This window comes from Letharia lupina, assembly GCF_014066315.1.
Source record: "Letharia lupina isolate WasteWater1 chromosome Unknown contig_5, whole genome shotgun sequence".
NCBI classification, from domain to species: domain Eukaryota; kingdom Fungi; phylum Ascomycota; class Lecanoromycetes; order Lecanorales; family Parmeliaceae; genus Letharia; species Letharia lupina.
Window position 1 is genome coordinate 433,222 of NW_023502974.1, and position 18,431 is coordinate 451,652.

Below are 18,431 nucleotides of genomic sequence, written 5' to 3' on the forward strand. Positions count from 1 at the left end.
GCTCCTTTTCAGCTGCCTTCATATTGGGCAATGAGCAATGAGCCTGCTCGTTCGCCCACAATCATCTCATTTTGAAAAAGCACCTCTTTGTCCAAAACTGGCACGAAGGGTATTCTTTCTCTTTTCCTCTACAGAAGCAAGAAGTCTCTTACTCGAATTATAAGAATCATCATATCCCCATTGAGAGTTTTTGAACTTTGCCTTCGACATATACAAGTTATTTGTCATGTTGCTGCTCACTTTTGCGCTATATAGCCTTATTGGCATTGCAATAGCCTTGTCTTCGCATATCATATCATCTGCGACGCTGTCTGGCAGCTCTTACAATTTCCCGTCTAATTCCTCAATTTTCAACGCCAGTTCCTCTGCTCTCTTAACTACTACGACTTCTACTTTTGCAAAGTCTACGAGGATCAGCAACAGTACAGGTTTTATTAAATTCCGTGGGCACCTTTTCCAGTGCTACGACTTCCAGCACGTTCTTTAATACCACGACTTCAAGCACACAATCGAATGTCGCGGCCTCGAGCACGTCCTCAAGCTCTATTAGTACAAATCCTAGTACAACCTCGAGCGTCTCAAATCCCAGTACGACGAGCAACTACAATGCCACCACCCCGGATGTGGCTTTGGCAAACTTGACGCTACGGATTGGCAGCAGGATGACATTGACACCTGGCTACAAAGCTGGTCGAGCAGTGTCCAACTTACTCCAAACACACAGAACTTAACCACACAGTTACTTAATAGCTTCGCGCCAGACGTTTCGAACAGTGCGTTTACTTGTAATGTCTTTCAGCAATGCTTGGTAAGATTTGGCCTTGCCCGTCCTGAGTATGATCTGCTAACAGCATCACACTAGTTACCAAGTTGCCAGAGTATGGATTTCCAGCAGGCACCCTCCCGCGAGGCGTATCTTGTATTAGACGCTATCGCCAATTTCAACAATTATCTCGAAGCATTGGTTACGGGCATCGACAATGCTCAAACAGACAGTAATTCCTTCACCGACAAATAGGTCACCCAGTTCTCCTACACTACCGTTCAGCCGGCGTCCACATCCCGCATCTTGGAGATCTTGAATGACAGAGCAGCTGGTCTGCTCATCCTGCTGACCATTGCCTCTGTGGCTGTGCCGCTACTTGGCGAATTGACCATCGCTGGTGCCAGTGTTGCTGCCACTACTCAGGCCGTAGGTGCCGGCGCAGGTGCTGCAGCTGGTGTACAGAGTGGAATATTACCCGCCGTTGCGAATGCCTTACCATCAGCACAGTGAGTGCAAGATTTTCTCACCTGACCATGGTGCAGTGAGGCTGAATTATTTGGTAGAGACGTGAGCTTCACCACCGCGGCAGATCTAGGTGCATACATTGGCAATGTATCAGAAACAACGAGAAGTACGGTGTATTCTCAAGCAATGCAGCTGTTCCCTGGAGCTGCCGATGCGGGTGGTAGTCACATTTGGGATTACCTCAAAGACGGGCAAGTGATGTTCTGGAACGCTTGTGTACAACACTGACTGTCAAGACAGCGCCCTCGTCAATCCGAATGCATACAATGTGGAGGACGTGAGCAGCTTCATGCTACAGCAATACGTTTTCAACGCTATCAACTTTCTGTGGAAGCAAGAGAAAACTTATATCCTAGCTGCAGATTCATCCGATTGCGGTAATGACCAGCGAGGACCTCAAGAGTCGTATATCGTACTTCCGAGAGACCAGTAGTTCAACTAACTTGAATGCAAGGAAATCATGTATCGACGGCGATAATGCAGTGTATTACGCATATATATAATCTATCTACCAAATATCAGCTCGAAAACTAACAAAACTAACACACTTCAGAATACCCAACATAGGAACCGAGTATAAAGGTGTCATAAAGGAAGGGGACTTATTTGATAAAGGTGACGAGCCAGCGCGTGAAGTAAGCTTAAAGCTGTAGTTGTCCGTATCGCAGGTGTTGACGGGTTCGCAGGCGAATTCGTACATGACGTTTACAGGATTGGGGCGAAGATGGGCGAGGCGTTGAAGATGCCGTTGATACGATCCTGCCAGAAGGTGGAGCCGTAGGTCTATATAAGTTAGAGATTCGGGTTTTGTGTAGAGTCAACGGCTTGAGAGAGGATGCACGTAACTGAACATCACGGATGCAATTCAGCGTGGTGTGAGTGCCTTCTCAGATGTGCTAGCTAAGCCTTCTGGACAGATCAATCCGACGTTCCGCAACTTCGCAAGCAAGTTGCATCCGCAACGTCGAAAGCCACTGCCAGCGCGTGCACACCTCCGTATCAATCTTTACTCAATGACGACATCACCCAGTCTCTGATCCTGTGCTATTGAGCGAGTCTAGCATATACCACTTTCTCACAGCTCCATATCCCAACTTGCCTCTAACGCTATGAAGCACATCAAAGTACGCGCTATGCCATTCTTGCTCCTCCCGAAAGAATTTTGGCAACCCGTTCTCTCCGAGTACCTCTCCCACATCTGCCCACGTGAGCCTTCTGTAATCCCACCCAGGACTGATTTCGAAGATCATGGTGTTGATGCGACTGCCTGTCTTCTGAGTGAACTTTCCGTCTAGCAAAGCCGCCGCTTCCTTTTTCCCTGCAGCGATCTGGGCTGCTTCGAGAGTCTGCAGAATCATCTCTGGCGAGAGTACCCAGGCGCCAACGTTGATTTTTAGGGATAAGGCGTCACTGATGCTCCACGTCACTGTCCAGTAGCCGACTTCGGTTGAAAGGTTCGTGGATGACGAACCAGATGCTATGTTGGAGTCGCTGGTATTCACTCTCTGAGCCACTTCTGGTCCGATCGAGCTGTTGAATGTCTGTGGAAGAGTAATGGAAAGGTCATTACCAGCATCGGGTAGATAGGAGAAGGCAGACTGTGTGGGGGCCGATGATGTCAAACAAGAGAGAACGATGAAGAAGCTCAGAGATGCAGCAACACGCCGATGGAGATGCATGTTTGTGAGACAGTTCAAATCACGAAGACTGTTTCTGTCCGTCTTGAAATTCTGGGCATCGTGATGAGAATAAGAAGTGTGTCGAAATTATTAATCGTATCGCGCGTGAGCGCATTTGACCACAGATCCCTGCTGGCGATACCAGAAACATTTTGAAAGCAACACAACGGCAACTACTCACTTTCAGCACGCGAGCTTACTCAGTTTGTAGACTCACCGCTGCAGTCGTGCCGTCCCAGACTTTGGAGGAGCTGGAAGCTATGGCATCTGGCTTGCTTGGTTGAATGTGGACGGCGAGACAGGGCGAATTTATCCAAATAATTTTGAAGTATCTGCATGATTGAAGCGTTCTCTCGTCTGTGTACCTTTCGTATATGTCGCCTCGTATCTCACGATTTCGTCCGCCATTTGGAAGCCAAAGGTGCGCACCGAAAGCGTGTCCTCTCCAAAGGCTCACCAAAAGCGCTTCCACCGTTTTAGTGGGCGCTTTGTAGAGTATGGATTAGAAAGCGTTTGAATTGGGAGACGTTTGACTCTTATGAAGGCATATACGAGTAGTGAGAGGTGGAACGAGAGGCTTCCCAGCGGTGAGCTACTTCATCGCTATCAATTCGCAGACTGCGTATGCGATCTCATCGCATCAGACGTAGCGCCAGGTCTGAAGATGAAGCAAACTTCTTCATAAATTACCAACTCCCCCTCCCTCCCTGCCAGCACCATCGAGATGTTCTCTGCAGACGCGAACCCGTGTCTTTCGTACAGCGAACCAGCATCAACAGTACTCTCTAGGTACGCGGGAACGTTATCTTGCTTGGACTGCCGGAGGCCCCAATGTAACAAGAGGGAAGCTGCACCACGACGCTCGTGTAGAGGGTCTGTCCCTATGAAGGTGAGGCCTAGAGTCGGGTGAGCAACCGATGATTGCGGTTACAAACAATTTGCGAGGAATGGCATTGGAGCAGATGGCCTCATCAAGAGAGAAATCTTCTGCCTTCCGATACTTCCTCCATACACAGGGAACTGCGAACCCAGCATCACGTAGATCGCATGAATATTGTAAACAAACTTACGGTAACAAGCCCCCTCCCCCACCACCCTTTCCTTCGCACCCTCCACCACCCTAGTCCACCGATCCAACACCTCCAAATTCGTCCCCTCCGGCCACACCCACGGCGCCTCCACATACGTCTCCCCTTCCCGAACCGGCAGGCTCCATTTGGCGAAACTGACAACCTCACCGTTCCCACTCTCATCGTCTCTCACGACGAGCACGGCCGTCTTCGGATCTCTGATGTCGGCTAAGGCTTTTGCCGCGATGCAGAGTTGAAGCCTTTCGCGGACGGTTGGGGTGGGGAATTGAGCGAGCAGCATGGCGTTGGTGCCGAAGGCGGCCATGTGGATGGCGGCGATGCGGGAGGCGTCGGATTGGGAAGCCGGGGACATGCGGAGAGGCATGGCGAGTGTGGTTGGTTTATGTCCGGTACTGTTTGGGTGTGAGGTCTATTCAATGAGGGTGGATAGCTAGGGAATCTATTGGAGGAAAGGGCAGTCTGGGTCGTTGACATGTTTTATCTTTGACCCAATGGAGAGTATTATTCAATCGAATGGGTGGATTTTCCATAGGGAGGGAGGATGACTCATGCAGAGCAGCAGAACGATGAACTTTCGCTTGTATCTTGATGATATAAGATTGATCGCTACATCAGTCGGATGTTCTGGCAGTGCGACTACAGTCCACCACTTTGCTTACAACAGCACGAGTACAGCCCTACTCAAGACATACATCACGCTCTTAAGACGTGACCCCGAAGCGACTCTGCCCACTTCGTATATATATCTCTACAAGTACGAGGGCGTTCATTCTTTATCAAACGCGGTCTTAGCACCACCCATACTTCTCGTTCCCAAGCCATTCCAGTGTGTCCTCCTTACCGCTACCTTCTCCGTACCAGAGAAGGCTAGCAATACCCTCATGCTCCCGCTCTATCCTGCGATGCTGGATTCTTGTTCGTCCTACCAATTCCAGGACCAGGGGCGTAGGGTCCCACATCAACACACGATGTAACTTCCACTCGGCGGCCTCGTCCTGGGCGGCCTGAAGAATAGCTTTCATCTGCTCAACTTGCCTTTCAGATTGCTCTGCGTCACGTATGCCTGTAGTAGCTTGATTTTCGATCACTAGCCGTAATATATAAAGAGTATTCTCAGAAGAAGCAGACTCCGGGTCTCCATAAAAGCGGTGGGTCCAAATAGCCCATACTCGATTACCAGCCTGCCCCACGATCGCTCCCTTGATCTGAGGCTTCTTTCCAAAGAGCTTTTCACACACGAATCCTTCTTTCTTGTGATGCCAAAGCATATGGTCAAGATCCGGCACGAGCACCATGCGTGTCTTTCCAGTGGTTGATGTACTGGTCAACTCTTTACGAATCATAGCTTCGTCTTCTTCACAAAGTCGTTCAAGGTTTCCAGGCAGAAGCTGTGTAGCTCTTGGTGCGTCCGGGGCCGCAGATGGGTCGAGCTCGATATGCGTATTGATAGGAAAAGGGTGCCACCCAAGGTCTGCGTAGAACTTCTTCCCAATATCAGAGTACAGCACACTCCCAATGGATTTCGTCGTTTCGGCCTGAAAGGTGCGCAAGATTTCTGCCAACTCCCTCATCAAGCGTGAGCCATAGCCACGACGTCTCAGTACTGGGTCGCAGAAGACACTGGCAACACCATGGATAATGTTCTCGCTGAGATTGCCACCTGTATCACTGAGGAATGTACGCTTGCGAAATGTTTCACAGGAGCATAGGATTGGCCGCTGGTCCGGAGGCAGGGTCTTATCAGTCAATATCCAATTGGTCATTACTCCATCTTTTGCCAAATCGAGGTATTGCGGTAAGGATAGGGCGTCTGTCCAGGCAAGGGAGCTGAGCTTCCAGACAGTCTGACACTCTCCGGGTGTAGGATGACTGAGATGAAGAACAGGGGATCGTGCTTCTGGTAACGTCGCCCAAGATGTTTCCAAAGAGCCCATATTTATATAATATACATCAATAAGCGATCAGTGCTCTAACCATAAGCAAAAATTTCAAGAAAGAGCGGGTAGTAGACGGCTATACTCGTACAATATAGAGCGGTGAAATATGCAGCAGAATTATACGCAACAGGAATATATGGTACACAGCTGCAAAAAACTAGAATTAGTTGAGGCTCAGCCATGAGCACTGAGCATACTTATAGTGCACCCTTGTACGGGTGATAAGTGACTGCGCATGTTAGCTGCATATGCAGTAGGGTTGCAGATTCACACCCCCACCCGAGGAGTTGATCCCGCGGTGATGGGTTCGCAGTAGTCAAAGCGGCAAGATGAAACGGGCTGGTGCGGGTACAATACAGCAGGAGGGTGGTATCCCGAAGATCGACGGCGCTGAATATGCAGGAGCATTTGAGAAATGCGCAGTGATTTGTGATAACCATATTTATTTAATATTGTCGTTGCTGTAGAGAGCGCTGGGTAGTTGTTGACTTTGGATGACAGCGGGACCGAGCTTCGCTCGCATAGCTCCCTTCACCCTTGTTGTATAGACTAGCGCTAGCTCTGTCACTAGACGTTAGGTAAACATGTCTCGGCCATCTCACCCTCATGCAACTGATAGCAATCATTCTACCTACTGCCAAACCCACATCTGCATTGCCCCTGCATGAATGGAGTTGTGTGAGCAGGGTTGTACAGTATTCGGCACAGAGTACCGATCCGCCAATGATCTACTCCGTAGCGTATCATGGTCCCGAAGTGATGGTCAAAAGGGGTTGCACTCGCCCTTCCTCCTCGTCACAAAGTCCGAAAAGGATGGTGTGCGGAGATATGTGATTGGAGTGATGATACTAGGGTCTTACCCTTGTCACGGTGGTAGCCAGTGATTTCGCCCTGCAGCGAAGCGCCACGAGCGGGGCAGTGCTACCTCTTTTAGACACCATACATTGACGACTTGCTTCTAAGGTGCAGTACACTGCTTTCCATGTGTTCTAGATCTGCATTGTTCTCGTGGTCAATCGACTCAATGTACAGCTGCCCTGGACGGTCTCTTTTCCTCCATGTTCTATAACAAATTTTGAACTTTTGTCGCTGGTGAAATTGCGGCGGAAAGCCTATGGGGCCCAAAAATAAAACGATATGCAGAGCTGGCCTATCACCTTTGCACTGTGCTCTATGATCAGCCTCCACCTCTGAGACTGAGACGAAAACACTCCCTAATTTAAGGATCTAACCTTTCATGGAGAGCTCCTAGAGTGCTCTTTTGGGGCCTCCCAACATCTACGAGCGTATCGTAAAGGTGGCCTACGGTTAGATTACTTTGCGCTGACCCACCGAAGAGATCCCCGCAACTGTAATGCAGAGCAAGCATGGATCCCATAACAGCCCTCGGCTTACTATCCTCAGTGTCACAGCTCATCCAGACCAGTAATTCTCTCTTGGAGTTAATGAAGAGTTTCAAAGATGCCGAGAAAGAAATCCTTGAACTTTTCAATGATGTCTCGATTTTCGACGAAGCTCTCAAGGGCTTCGATCGCGTGTTGCGAAGCCGCCAAACGAGACACAACATATCTGCAAAAGTCATACATAGCGCGCTTCAAGACGCTCTCGCAACAATCCAAGATCTGAAGACGAGATTGGTACAAATGTCGAAGTCCGAAGTCTCACCTATGCGTCGAATGAAATGGGTGCAACACAAATCGGGCCTCAAAAAGCTTCACGACCGCATCAAAGAGCAGAGTGCAATGCTGCAAAGTTTTTTGGCATTAGCGCATGCGTTCGTAGCCCCATCTTCCAAAGTGACTGCGGATTGACTCATACAAGTCTTTAGAGAAACATTCCTTGCGGTCTGCAGCCAACATCCAGAGTTCCTCCAGATCGGCTCAACAGACGATGGAGAAAGCGACTCCGCATCTCTCCAGGATTCCATAATATCTGAACCTTCAACGCTTGCATCTGGCAGCTCGACATCCTCGCTTCGGAGAATATCTATCGATACTACTGCGTCATCTGTTGGAAGTTCGACCTCGTCACTACAGAGGCTTTCAATTGATACCTCACCGACATCTCCATTGGTCCAGAGTTTTGTGGACAGCGTCCACGTCCACCACGAGGCGAACCAGACGACAAATGTCGACGGTCATTCAACAGACGCATTGGCAATTCGTCGAGCGTGCCGATATGACTGTTTTTGCAAATGCCACGCACGGAGTACGCCTATTCCAATTAGAGGTTTGTCGAAGGTCAAACCGCCGCAGTATCAGTGCAGCGAGCCCAGCTGTCAAGGTGCAAAGTCATTTGGGGAAAAGGTTGTGGTCCCTTCTACATTCTTCCGCAAAGCCATTTCACAGGTGATGTCATCCAAAAGTATCAAGGTTCGCTATGACCTGAACACTTATCGAATGGTATCAGAGGGGTCGGACGCAATGCGATATGTAAAGCATGGCAATCTGGAGAAGCTGAAAGCCTGCATCAAATCTGGAGAGGCTACTCTATGGGACACGGCGCCAGATGGATGGTCTCTTCTCCACGTGAGTTCAATCAATGGAAAATATGAGACAAGCTTATCGTATTTAGACCGCTGCCTACAATCGACAACTACCCATTGTGAAATACCTTGTAGGACTTGGTGCTGATACTGAAGCTGCTGACATTGGGACACGGTTCGTTGCAGTCGATGAAAGTTTCCAAGCTCACGAAGCTAATACTTGCGAATAGCAAACCTGCTGACCTAGCTATCTTGAAATCGCTGGGCGCGGACTCGACACGTGTTGAACAAGACATTGTGGAAGTTTTTTCTCAAAAAGATGACTATATCAGTGATTTTGAATTCACGCCAATTCACATTGCTGTTCTCGACATTTATAAGCCTACAGACGTGGAGCGCCCAACGCTTGAACAGTAAGGAATTTCTTGGACTGCGATATTTTTCCTATGAGCAGCACCCTTCCTGAGCTGTGAGAGCTTTTCTCCTTCCCAATCGTGTTTTACAGCTCATAGATTGTGTCTCGCAACTCCTGGTCTTCGCTAAGTCAAGCAATACTGACTTAGAAATCAGGCTCATAGAACTCGTCGACGATGCTAACAACGCTCCTGCAGGAACGGACTGGGCTAAGTGGAAAATAAGATACCGAAAGAGGTCCCCACTGTTCGGTGAAATCATTGAGCTCTTTCGAGCTTTGGCATCCGAGAAACCAAAGACTCCCAAAATCATTCACAACCTCCTCGATCAGAAAGACAGAAAGTACTGCTGGACGCCCTTACACTGGGCCAGTTCGGCTGGACGAACAGACAAAATGAAGATCCTCATGGACCACGGCGCAGACCCTTTTATATTATCAAATTTGGATGCCAACATCATACACGCTGCAGCAGAGTCTAAGGCACTGAGTGGCTTGGTTAGCGCTCTTGAAATCTGGAAACAATATCCGCAGCGGCTCAATATCAATCAGGCCAACCGCTGGGCAGAAACACCGTTGCATGTGGCTGCCTGGGGGTCTGTGGAATGTGTTCGGCTTCTTTTGGAAGCAGGAGCGGACCGTAATGTTCGACAAGAGGACCAGCAGGTTCCGCTTCATTGTGCGGGTTTATCGACGCGAGGTGATATCAGACGAGATATTGTTGCTCTACTTTGTGGCGGAGAGAGTGGACCGCATATCAATGCGCAAGACGTGGACGGCCGGCCACCAATGTTCGATTTCTTAGATGATCCCAAGTGCATGGAAATGTTGATCAATGCCGGTGCGAGACTCGATGTGTTAGATACCTCCGGAAAGAGCACATTCCATCACGCGTGCATACAGGACGAAACCGAATCACTGAAATTGCTTCTCAGTCTATCTCCTCCTGACTCCGTAATGGTCACAGTGAAAGACCACGACGGCAACAGTGCGCTCATCCACGCTCTTCGCCACGGCAGCGCAGAGAGTGCGATGATTCTGCTAAAACTCGATAACGTGGGAGACATCGTCGGTCAAGACGGATGGGCGGCAGTCCACCACGCTGCGAAATTGGGCAATCCCGACGTGTTGGAGGCGGTTTTGAAGCATTCGAGTTTCGTGAAAGGCATGAAGACTATTGACGGGAAGACTGTCGAGGTTGTCGCTATGGAGTCGGGGAATTGGTGTGGGAGAGTGAAAGAACTGCTGAGGAAGTACAACTCGGTGACATGATACGTCCGGAGACTCGACTCGATGTCTCGACGGCAGGCAAGCGGTCAGGAAAAGTGGCAGCCCGAGGCGCTGGAGGTTCCATGTTCTACGTCGATTGGGGCATCGACCTGGAAATATTTGTCATTCACGTCTAGACTTGTACCAAGAAGAGCATTGGACGGCGGGAAACCTCATGGTTGGTCTGCTTTCAACGATCATTTGGGGATTTGCGAAATCGATCAAGCTCCAACAGCTCCACAACGCGACGTACGGCGAGTTCCCTGAACCGCAAACTTCGACGAACCGACACCCTTTTCAATCTTCGTACCCAAAGCCCTCGCGAAGAGATCTCTCGATCAACATGTTCGGGTGCACAACAAAGAGCATAACTCAAATTCTTCAGCCCATCTACCAAAGGAAGCCGAACCTCAAAGCCAACACCTCCAAATACAACCACCATGATCCATCCACCTGCCCCGCCACCCCTCTCCGCACCTCCACGACACTCACCCACTTCCTCCGAGACCTTGCGGACGAGTCCCATGACACTCGGCAACTCTGTACGTCCCTCCATCCAGCCCACCAACGACCACACCGTGCTCAAACCCGCCACTCAGAGCCGAAACCCTCATCGGTCGGATCCAGCCTCCGCGTTGCAAAGACGGGTCATACGACCCACGGCGAGGCAGATGTCCGGTCCGGTACGGTTAGGGAAAGAAACCCCACGCACGTTTCCATTCCGTTGTGCAGAGGAGGCAGGGCAGAAGGTCGAAACACATGGACGGAGCGCATTTGAAAACCGACAGGTCGTACGCCCTTCGCGATGGTGACGGTTAAGCACAGTAGTTCGGAGTATGTGAATGGAAATTGCGCGGTTCGGAAGGAGGGCTGGTAGAGGAGAGCGAAATGAGAGCTCGTGTATATAGTTAACGATGGGAGTTGTCTTACCCGGACACATATCTGCAGCACTTTGAGCGATCTTCTTGGAGAACATAGGTAGGGGAGGGGAGCTTCACGGCGCAGCTAGGCGAACACCAGCGCTGGCGGTCAGAGGGAAGCAAAGCCATGATGGGCTCGTGGTCAGGGACGAGAGGACATTTGCGTTGGCAAGTCTTGCCCGAGCTTCAGGGAGTCCTGGTTCCTATGCATCGCGACCCATGGCGAACAAGAAGGGATAGCGAGTAAACACTATCGATACACATACGACGTGTATGATAGGCGTGCATATAATACAATTGCTCATCTAATCAACCTTCAACCCCTCTAACCTTGCCTCGGTAGAAATCACATCCATCGCCTGCCTCACCTCCAGCACCCTCCTACACTCACTCAACCAGTCCCAGCTCAGCGTCTTCGCCCATCCATCCAGCGTATTCATCTCTCTAGCCGCCTCATCTAGATTTCCCTCTTCCAGCAGCGTTTCCGTTCTCGTAAGGATACTTTCTACGTCATCGCCGACCGTCATACCCGTCTTTTTGAACATGAATTTACTCAGCACGAAACTAGCTGCATGGCTAGCCACGCCGGCATCCTCAGGTAGGAGAGATGCTTTCCGGACTTCGGCGGCGACGCGGCGGAAACGGTCGATGAGTTGGGCGGTGGTTGGAACCCCGCGTTGGTAGGCTGTTGGGTTTATGGAAGCGATGGCTGCGTTAACGACGGCGTCATCGGAGGCGATTTCTTTAAGGGCGGCAAGCTCACGAACGAACGGGCGAGGACGATCAGCGGTCTCAAGACTAGAGCGCACGGCTTCGACGGCGACTTGCAAGTGTTGGGTCTTGAGGTTCGCATCAATGACCGAATTCCAGTCCGCGGTCAGCTTTTCGAGCTCGGTTACGCTAGATGAGAGGTCAGATAGTTTGGAGAGGCGACCGTTCCGTTCGGTTTCAACGCGATCGGTGACTTCGTTGATAAATTGCTTTTTCATGGCAACAGCTTGCTGGAGGAGTTCATTGCGGAGGCGCTGCTCGGAAAGTTGTTGAGCTCGTTGGCTTTCATTATGCAGACGCTCTTGGTAGGATTGGACTATTTTTTCCCGCTCCGATTCGAATTCGTCTTTCCATTTGCCGTCTTGATCCCTCATTTCCTCTTCGAGGCGGCGTACGAGCTCTTTGGCTGCAGTGTCAAACTCCGTTTGGGTGGATCTGATTTTCTCTTCTGCAGACTTCCTGACGGCTTCCTTTAGAGACATTATACGACCACCAACACTTGCAAGAGCCGTTTTTGCTTTGCCAATCGTGGAATTGTATTTGTGTGAGGCACCGTCGGCATTTACTACGGTGATGATATCGTTGATGATCTTCACTAGATCCTGCACTATGGGCTCATCGGCGTTTTTGATCTTAAGTGGATCGATACTCTCCATCGGCATGAACCTGCTAGGCTCATTTACCTCTGGTGGTCTTTTGGATGCATCTTTAGAGCTTTCTGAAGGTTTTGGAGGAGGCGGAACAGGCGCGGGCGGCTTTGGTTCTGTGGTTGGCGGTGGCGCTTTGGGAGGAGCTTTTTCGGCTTTCGGCTTTTCACTTGGAGGAGGAGTCTTCGGAGCCGGTCCGGCATCATTCTTCGCCTTTTCAACTGCCTTGTTCTTCTCAGGTCCTGTAGCAGTAGAGGGTGTCTGTCCGGCAACCCCTATCTTGACCTCACCTTGATTCGCATCCAAAGCGCTCATATGGCGGCCTTTCGTCTGCAAATCGGCTCCCTGATGTTCCTCACCAGCAACTTTCCAGGATACCCCACTTTTGCTCGGTATCGTGATCTTATTGCCAGAGTCGGGGAATGGACGATTGGTAGGATTCGTGAGTTTTGGGAACCGTCTGCGGAATTCTCTTTCTTCAAAATAGAGCACCGCGTCTTCTCCGAATGGGATGTACTCGGTGAAGAAGTCATGAAAGTTGTCTGAGCGTAAAGAATAGAAGGTCCCGCCTGCGAAACCCAGAGCACTTGCCAGGATCAGGAACGAAACGGTATTTCGAATCCATCGAGACCTTCGCCTGGGTGGAGGTGGAGGTGGAGGTGGAGGAGGTGGAATTGCCGCAGCAGGCTTGTCCGATGGTGGAGTAGTTGGAGGGATGGGAGCTGCACCGGTCCCCGGAGGCACTGAGGTAGGTGGTGCTGTCTGAGTCTTGCCTCCAGGCGGGGTTGGAGGCATAAGAGGGACATTTTGAGGTGGTACCGAAGCGTCAGAGGTAGGTGTAGGCGGTGAAGGTTGCGCAGGTGAGGCGGATAGTACAGGCCCAGGTGGAGGAGGTTGAGGTTTGGTCGCAGTGGTGCTCTGTGTTCCAGGAAGAACGATAGCGTCGGAATCGTGTATGCTAGGCTTTGTGTTTGTGTCTATCTTTCCTCTATTCGCAAAGGACCTCTGCAGAGCCAACTGTCAGTGCCAGTTCAAGCTCGTGTGATTGCAGGAGGTGTACCTGGAGAATGATCTGGTTCAGACGCGTTCCGGGCCATTGAGTCCTAGATCTTGGGCCAATCGGCCTTCGGACCACTTGCCTGGTAAGAGGCAGAGCTTGGTGAAGCATTGCGAGCTCTGCGCACCTTTGCGGAGAAGGATGACTTAGCAGGGAAGCTGTCAGAAAACTTCCCATAAGTCGCGGAATGTTTCTGGAGACGGATACGCTAGAGCCAACGAGGTTAAAGTGTGTGCCAAGACTGGGAGTGAGAGATGACTCTCAGCTTTGAATCTTGCACACTTTTGCGCGTACTGACCAGAACGAATTGGTCAATACATTCATGTCGAGCAATGCTACATGAAGGATATTCGACGCAGGAAAATGATTTCTCCTTCATTGAGATTCATGCCGCTACACCCCTTACTTTTGCTAGCAGCATGCCTGCTAAGTTCTCGAAATCCCTCCACAGTCCTGGGGAATGGAATTATTGATAGTCAAGTAGATGTGATAAATATACACTATGATGGTATCGTAACGCCTACAGCAGTAGGATGCTCGCTGAATCGCATGACCGATGAACATGGTATCCAGGGTAAATCTACAACCAAAACAGCCACCTCAACCCCTCTACCAAACCGGCGAGGGTGCCACGGACAAGCCGAACAATTACCACCACTAGCCAGACCATCCACATGATGCCTAGTAGAGTCCATTCGACCGTCGCCCATCCTATCCTTCTCAGGTATCTCAACCTCCGGCGGCGTCGCCTTAGGACAGTGTTTATGCTATCGTTCAGCTGCTTGATGGCCAAGGTATGTGTAGTTGTAAGCTCTGTGCTGAAGGCGTCTGCATCATCCGCGGAATTTCTCACGAGGGGTGTGAGCTTATGGGTTACATGCTCGTCGATAGCATTGATCTGGTCATGCAATTTCTCAATCGTGGTGTGAGAAAATTGCTCAGCATCATCCCTCAATCTCTGGGTATTTACCTCAATATTGCTGATCACTATCCTTGCAGCGAGTAAAGGCTCCTGTGACCGAGAGACGTGTGGTATGGGACCCTTGAACATGCCCTCAAGCCTTTGAAGGAAGGGTGCGGGTTTTTCGGGGGCCTCCTCCGCTCGGCGGGATATTTCGTTGGCTTTCACTCCTGACGAGAGCAGCAAAGCTCTGACTCGAGCAATATCGCGCTTATTGACAGTCCCGCGTACGGTAGAGACGCCTCGATCGGAAATGCTCCATTGTCGTTTGCCTTCCAAGTCCGGGCGTCCTCTCAATTCTCGTGGCCTACTCTCTAAACTTGCGAGACCAGTGGGCGGAGCTCGTCCAGTCCCTGCTTTGCCAGGAATACTTAGCATTGCGTTGAGCCTTCTGTCTGCACTGCGTACTCCACGTTCTGAGCGGCTACTACTGCTTTGGCGAGAGTCTTCATCATATGTTCGTCGTGTCCGCGACCCGACTGGAGAGGGTTCTCGAGAAGAAGGGGGCGATATCCCCCTCAGATCAATTTTCGGCGGCGCAAGACGATCAAATCTGCTTGACCTTCCTCTTTCACGTTGTGCTAACTGCTGACGGGTGATGTGATCGTGATCCGGAGAAGCCTTGGTCGATTTAGCGGACTGCTCATCTCTGTTGAATGACGATCGAAAGCTTGGAAGATTGCTCATGTAGTATCTAGGTTTGTCGCTGTTTGTAGACACTTTTGACAGGCTTCCTCCATCTTTTGTTGTGGTCCGAGATAGGTCATTCTTTGGACTACTGTCTAATCCACTCGTGTCACCATCGTCCATGTCCGATTCCTCCGATGCTGCGTAGCTTGATGCTGGAGAAGCGACCCGAGAAGCATGATTGTTGTCTTTTCTCCATAACATATCGCCAACTTTAGAGACCTCGCTGCCTACCAGCTCTGCAATCCTGCCGCCTTTGAAAAGTCCTCGGAGCCTAGAGTCGGATCCATTGATGTTCTTGATGCTTCTAATGGAATTGCCATCTAGAGGCCTGTATTTAATGCCTGCAGCTTCAGTCTTGATTGGGGTGAGTAATCCATTGCTTGATCCCGTTGGTTGCTCCTTGCGTAACATGTTCGCCAGTTGAGTTTCGTTAGTAGTCTGCCGCGACACATCGGTCGTCCCACTTGAGTCTGGATCGTTCTCTCCAATAGTTCGCCTATTGACGCTTCGAGAGCGATCGCGCCGGGAAGATCCCATTCGAGATGTCAACGTTTTCTTAGGCGAGGCTACCGCCGATGGTGGGCTTGCCGGCGGAGATAGGTTGATTGAGATGCTAGGAACGAATCCAGGTGCCGTAGGAGAGTTAGGCGCTGTCGGATCGAGGTCATCTGAGGGCATGCGATGATAATGAAATCGGTCTTCGTCGAGACTTGCCCTGGCTGCAAATCGACGCTTTTCTATAACGGGCACATCGGTTGTCATTCGTTGGGGAGCACTTGGACGACGTTTGGCGTCTCGATGCCTATATCTGTCCCTCATCCCGCCATCATGAGGCTTCAGATCAGGCTCCCCCGTCGCATCTGTGTCTTCTTCCGGGCTCTGGTCAACTTGACGGCTAGCTTCCACCTCCTTAGCAAGCATTTCCATCATCTGCTTCTCCAACGCGGCACTCTCAAGATTATCACGGCTACCAGCATAATCACGGCCACGATTTTGTTTGCGGCGGCTCTCCCGGTGAGAATCGTCCGAGTCTGAGGAGCTTCGAGATCGAACGAGCTTCTTTGGCCATCTGGACTTACGATCCCGAGAACCATTGTCTTCCGACACCGGTGATCTTTGCTCGTGCACGTCTAAGCTTCGACGTCCTCGGTCCTTGGAATCCTTACGGGAGTGACCGGCCAATGCTCGAACCCTATCGGGAGATGCATGTTCTCTGACAATACTCTCGGAGCGTCGCAATGAGCTTCTGTTCGACTCGACACTTGCTCTCGGCGTATTGTCTTTACGATTTGGGTGACCTGTCGTAATCTTCTTGCCCGAACGATCTTCTATGTGATCGAGATTGTCATCCTGGGTGAGCCATTGCGCGTCCGCAAGCAAGTCCCATGAAGTAAATTCCCAATCCATACGCGGTCTTTCGACTTTTCTGATTTGAGAGCCTGCCGGAAGTGGAACGCGCGAAATCTGTAAGCCATCGGCCACAGGATACTCGCCACTAATTGTGTCCAGGGATGGCAAGGGGAAGCGTTGGTCGATACGAGAGACGCCGTCTTCTCGCTCACTTGCAACTGTATCTACCCAGATCCTTACTCGGTCGAGGTCTTTCCACCCAGCTGCTTCAGCATCCAGAGGTCGTCTTTCACGAAATCGAACTTTTCTGTTGCGGATATACTGCAATGGATTGTAGAGTCTTCCAAGGCCAGTCGACGGCTCACCTTCGTGCTTTGCAGCACCTTTGCTCGTTGCTGGTTTGCTCTTAGAGTTTGTCGGTATTGGAGGAAGATACTGCAGTAGCCTTCTGTACTCATACATCAATTCTATCGCGACTCTTGCCTTGTTCGCGCGTGAGAGTGTAGCATCGGACGCATCGAAGACGACATCATCGGCCACCCCAGCGTCATAATCTGGCAATAGTGTAGAGTGCCTGTTCCCAACCTGTTCTTTCTGGGAGTGTGGTGAACCGGATCCAGACCCTTTGTTGCTGGAAGATCTGCCTGATTTTGGCGATATATTCCTTGACACCTGTCTCTGCTGTTGCAAATGTTGGCGTAGACTTCCTCCGCTTGCGCTGTTAGGTAGCCCGAGCGTTTGCTGTCCCGAAGATATGATACGCCGGGCTCCAATTGCATCTCGAGGTATGAGTAGGCCACCACTGCTGAAGTTCCTGCGACGACTTTCGCTGAGGTTCAACGCCAGGGTGACGATCTGGGCAGGGTCTGTATCATGGCCAATGGCGCTTCTCCCATTTGATAGCAATACTGGATCCGTGCTAGTGGCAGACCCGGCAGATGTACCATTGCTATTGAGACTTGAGCGCATGCTTTGCCTAGCAGCCGATTGTACTGAAAACCGCTTGTCTCTCTGGAAAGCTCCATTTTTATCTGTATGATCCGATGAATGGACGTTGATGACCTCCGTAGCTAGCGGTGAGCTTCCCAAAGAAGGTTTCTGGCGGTGTCTCTGATGAGCGCTTGCACGCTTAGGCACGACTAAGTCCCCTTCCTCAGCCTTCCGCTTCCCTTTCACATCTCTAGTAGTATCTGGTTCCGTATACGAGGAGCGTCTTGTTTCCGAAGCAGGAGCAGGGGTTGTCTGTAGCAGGAACCCTCCCGAGCTCCTCGGTCTATGCCTCCGTTGTAGGGGCTCATTTTGGGCCAGATTCGCGGTTAGAGTAGCCTTGCTTTCGGATTCTGTTGTTGCTTGATCATGTCTCAAGCTATTGGTGCTATGGATGCCACTCGCATTTGTTGGTACCCCTAAGGCGGAGGGAGCGGACGAGCCGCTAGATTCGCCGGACATGGCATCTTAGAAGCGTCGCAGAGAGAACTATTGAAGAACTCATAGCTTTCGGTGCGTCCTGATCAAAGCCGATAGAGAGAGTGAAAGGAGCACGGGTCAATGAAGGGGATGAGATAGTGCATTCTCGCTGGGCCTCGGCTTTAATCCATTTCGCCCGAGTGAAGCGCTTGGCGCGCTCAGCCCTATCGAACGTATCGAAAGCGGCAGTCATGAGTGAATGCATTATTTAAGGGCTTGTGATACACGTACACCCCCTTTTGATACATGTACACCCCTTTTTGATACATATACACCCCCCCAGATCCGAATAGCTTCCGCGCGGCCGCTAGCCGTATAAGATATAAATCTCATATATAGCTTTCTAAGAAATATTATCGAGACTCTTAATAATAGTAAAGTAAGTCTTTTTAAATCTCTTCTAA

The 18,431-nt window shown here is 50.6% G+C and overlaps 5 protein-coding genes across 5 annotated transcripts; 2 read left to right on the forward strand and 3 right to left on the reverse strand.

The window, feature by feature from the left end:
- Positions 1-880: 880 nt before the first annotated feature.
- HO133_008381 (uncharacterized protein) lies at positions 881-2,140 on the forward strand (the record flags this gene model as incomplete). Its single annotated transcript, XM_037299247.1, has 5 exons — positions 881-964; positions 1,019-1,272; positions 1,532-1,720; positions 1,845-1,926; positions 2,003-2,140. 5 exons carry the CDS (start codon positions 881-883, stop codon positions 2,138-2,140), a joined length of 747 nt encoding a protein of 248 aa, XP_037155248.1.
- Positions 2,141-2,313: 173 nt separating this feature from the next.
- Positions 2,314-4,425, reverse strand: HO133_008382 (uncharacterized protein; the record flags this gene model as incomplete). The annotated part of the gene is made up of 3 exons (XM_037299248.1): positions 2,314-2,889; positions 3,661-3,866; positions 4,041-4,425. The coding sequence occupies 3 exons, from the start codon at positions 4,423-4,425 to the stop codon at positions 2,314-2,316; spliced, it is 1,167 nt and encodes a 388-aa protein (XP_037155249.1).
- Positions 4,426-4,849: 424 nt separating this feature from the next.
- HO133_008383 (uncharacterized protein) lies at positions 4,850-5,995 on the reverse strand (the record flags this gene model as incomplete). The annotated part of the gene is made up of 1 exon (XM_037299249.1): positions 4,850-5,995. The coding sequence occupies one exon, from the start codon at positions 5,993-5,995 to the stop codon at positions 4,850-4,852; it is 1,146 nt and encodes a 381-aa protein (XP_037155250.1).
- A 1,370-nt stretch (positions 5,996-7,365) lies between these two features.
- HO133_008384 (uncharacterized protein) lies at positions 7,366-10,167 on the forward strand (the record flags this gene model as incomplete). The annotated part of the gene is made up of 4 exons (XM_037299250.1): positions 7,366-7,772; positions 7,827-8,526; positions 8,619-8,896; positions 9,054-10,167. The coding sequence occupies 4 exons, from the start codon at positions 7,366-7,368 to the stop codon at positions 10,165-10,167; spliced, it is 2,499 nt and encodes an 832-aa protein (XP_037155251.1).
- Positions 10,168-11,389: 1,222 nt separating this feature from the next.
- Positions 11,390-18,009, reverse strand: HO133_008385 (uncharacterized protein; the record flags this gene model as incomplete). The annotated part of the gene is made up of 3 exons (XM_037299251.1): positions 11,390-13,507; positions 13,563-13,641; positions 14,159-18,009. The coding sequence occupies 3 exons, from the start codon at positions 18,007-18,009 to the stop codon at positions 11,390-11,392; spliced, it is 6,048 nt and encodes a 2,015-aa protein (XP_037155252.1).
- Between the last annotated feature and the right edge of the window lie 422 nt (positions 18,010-18,431).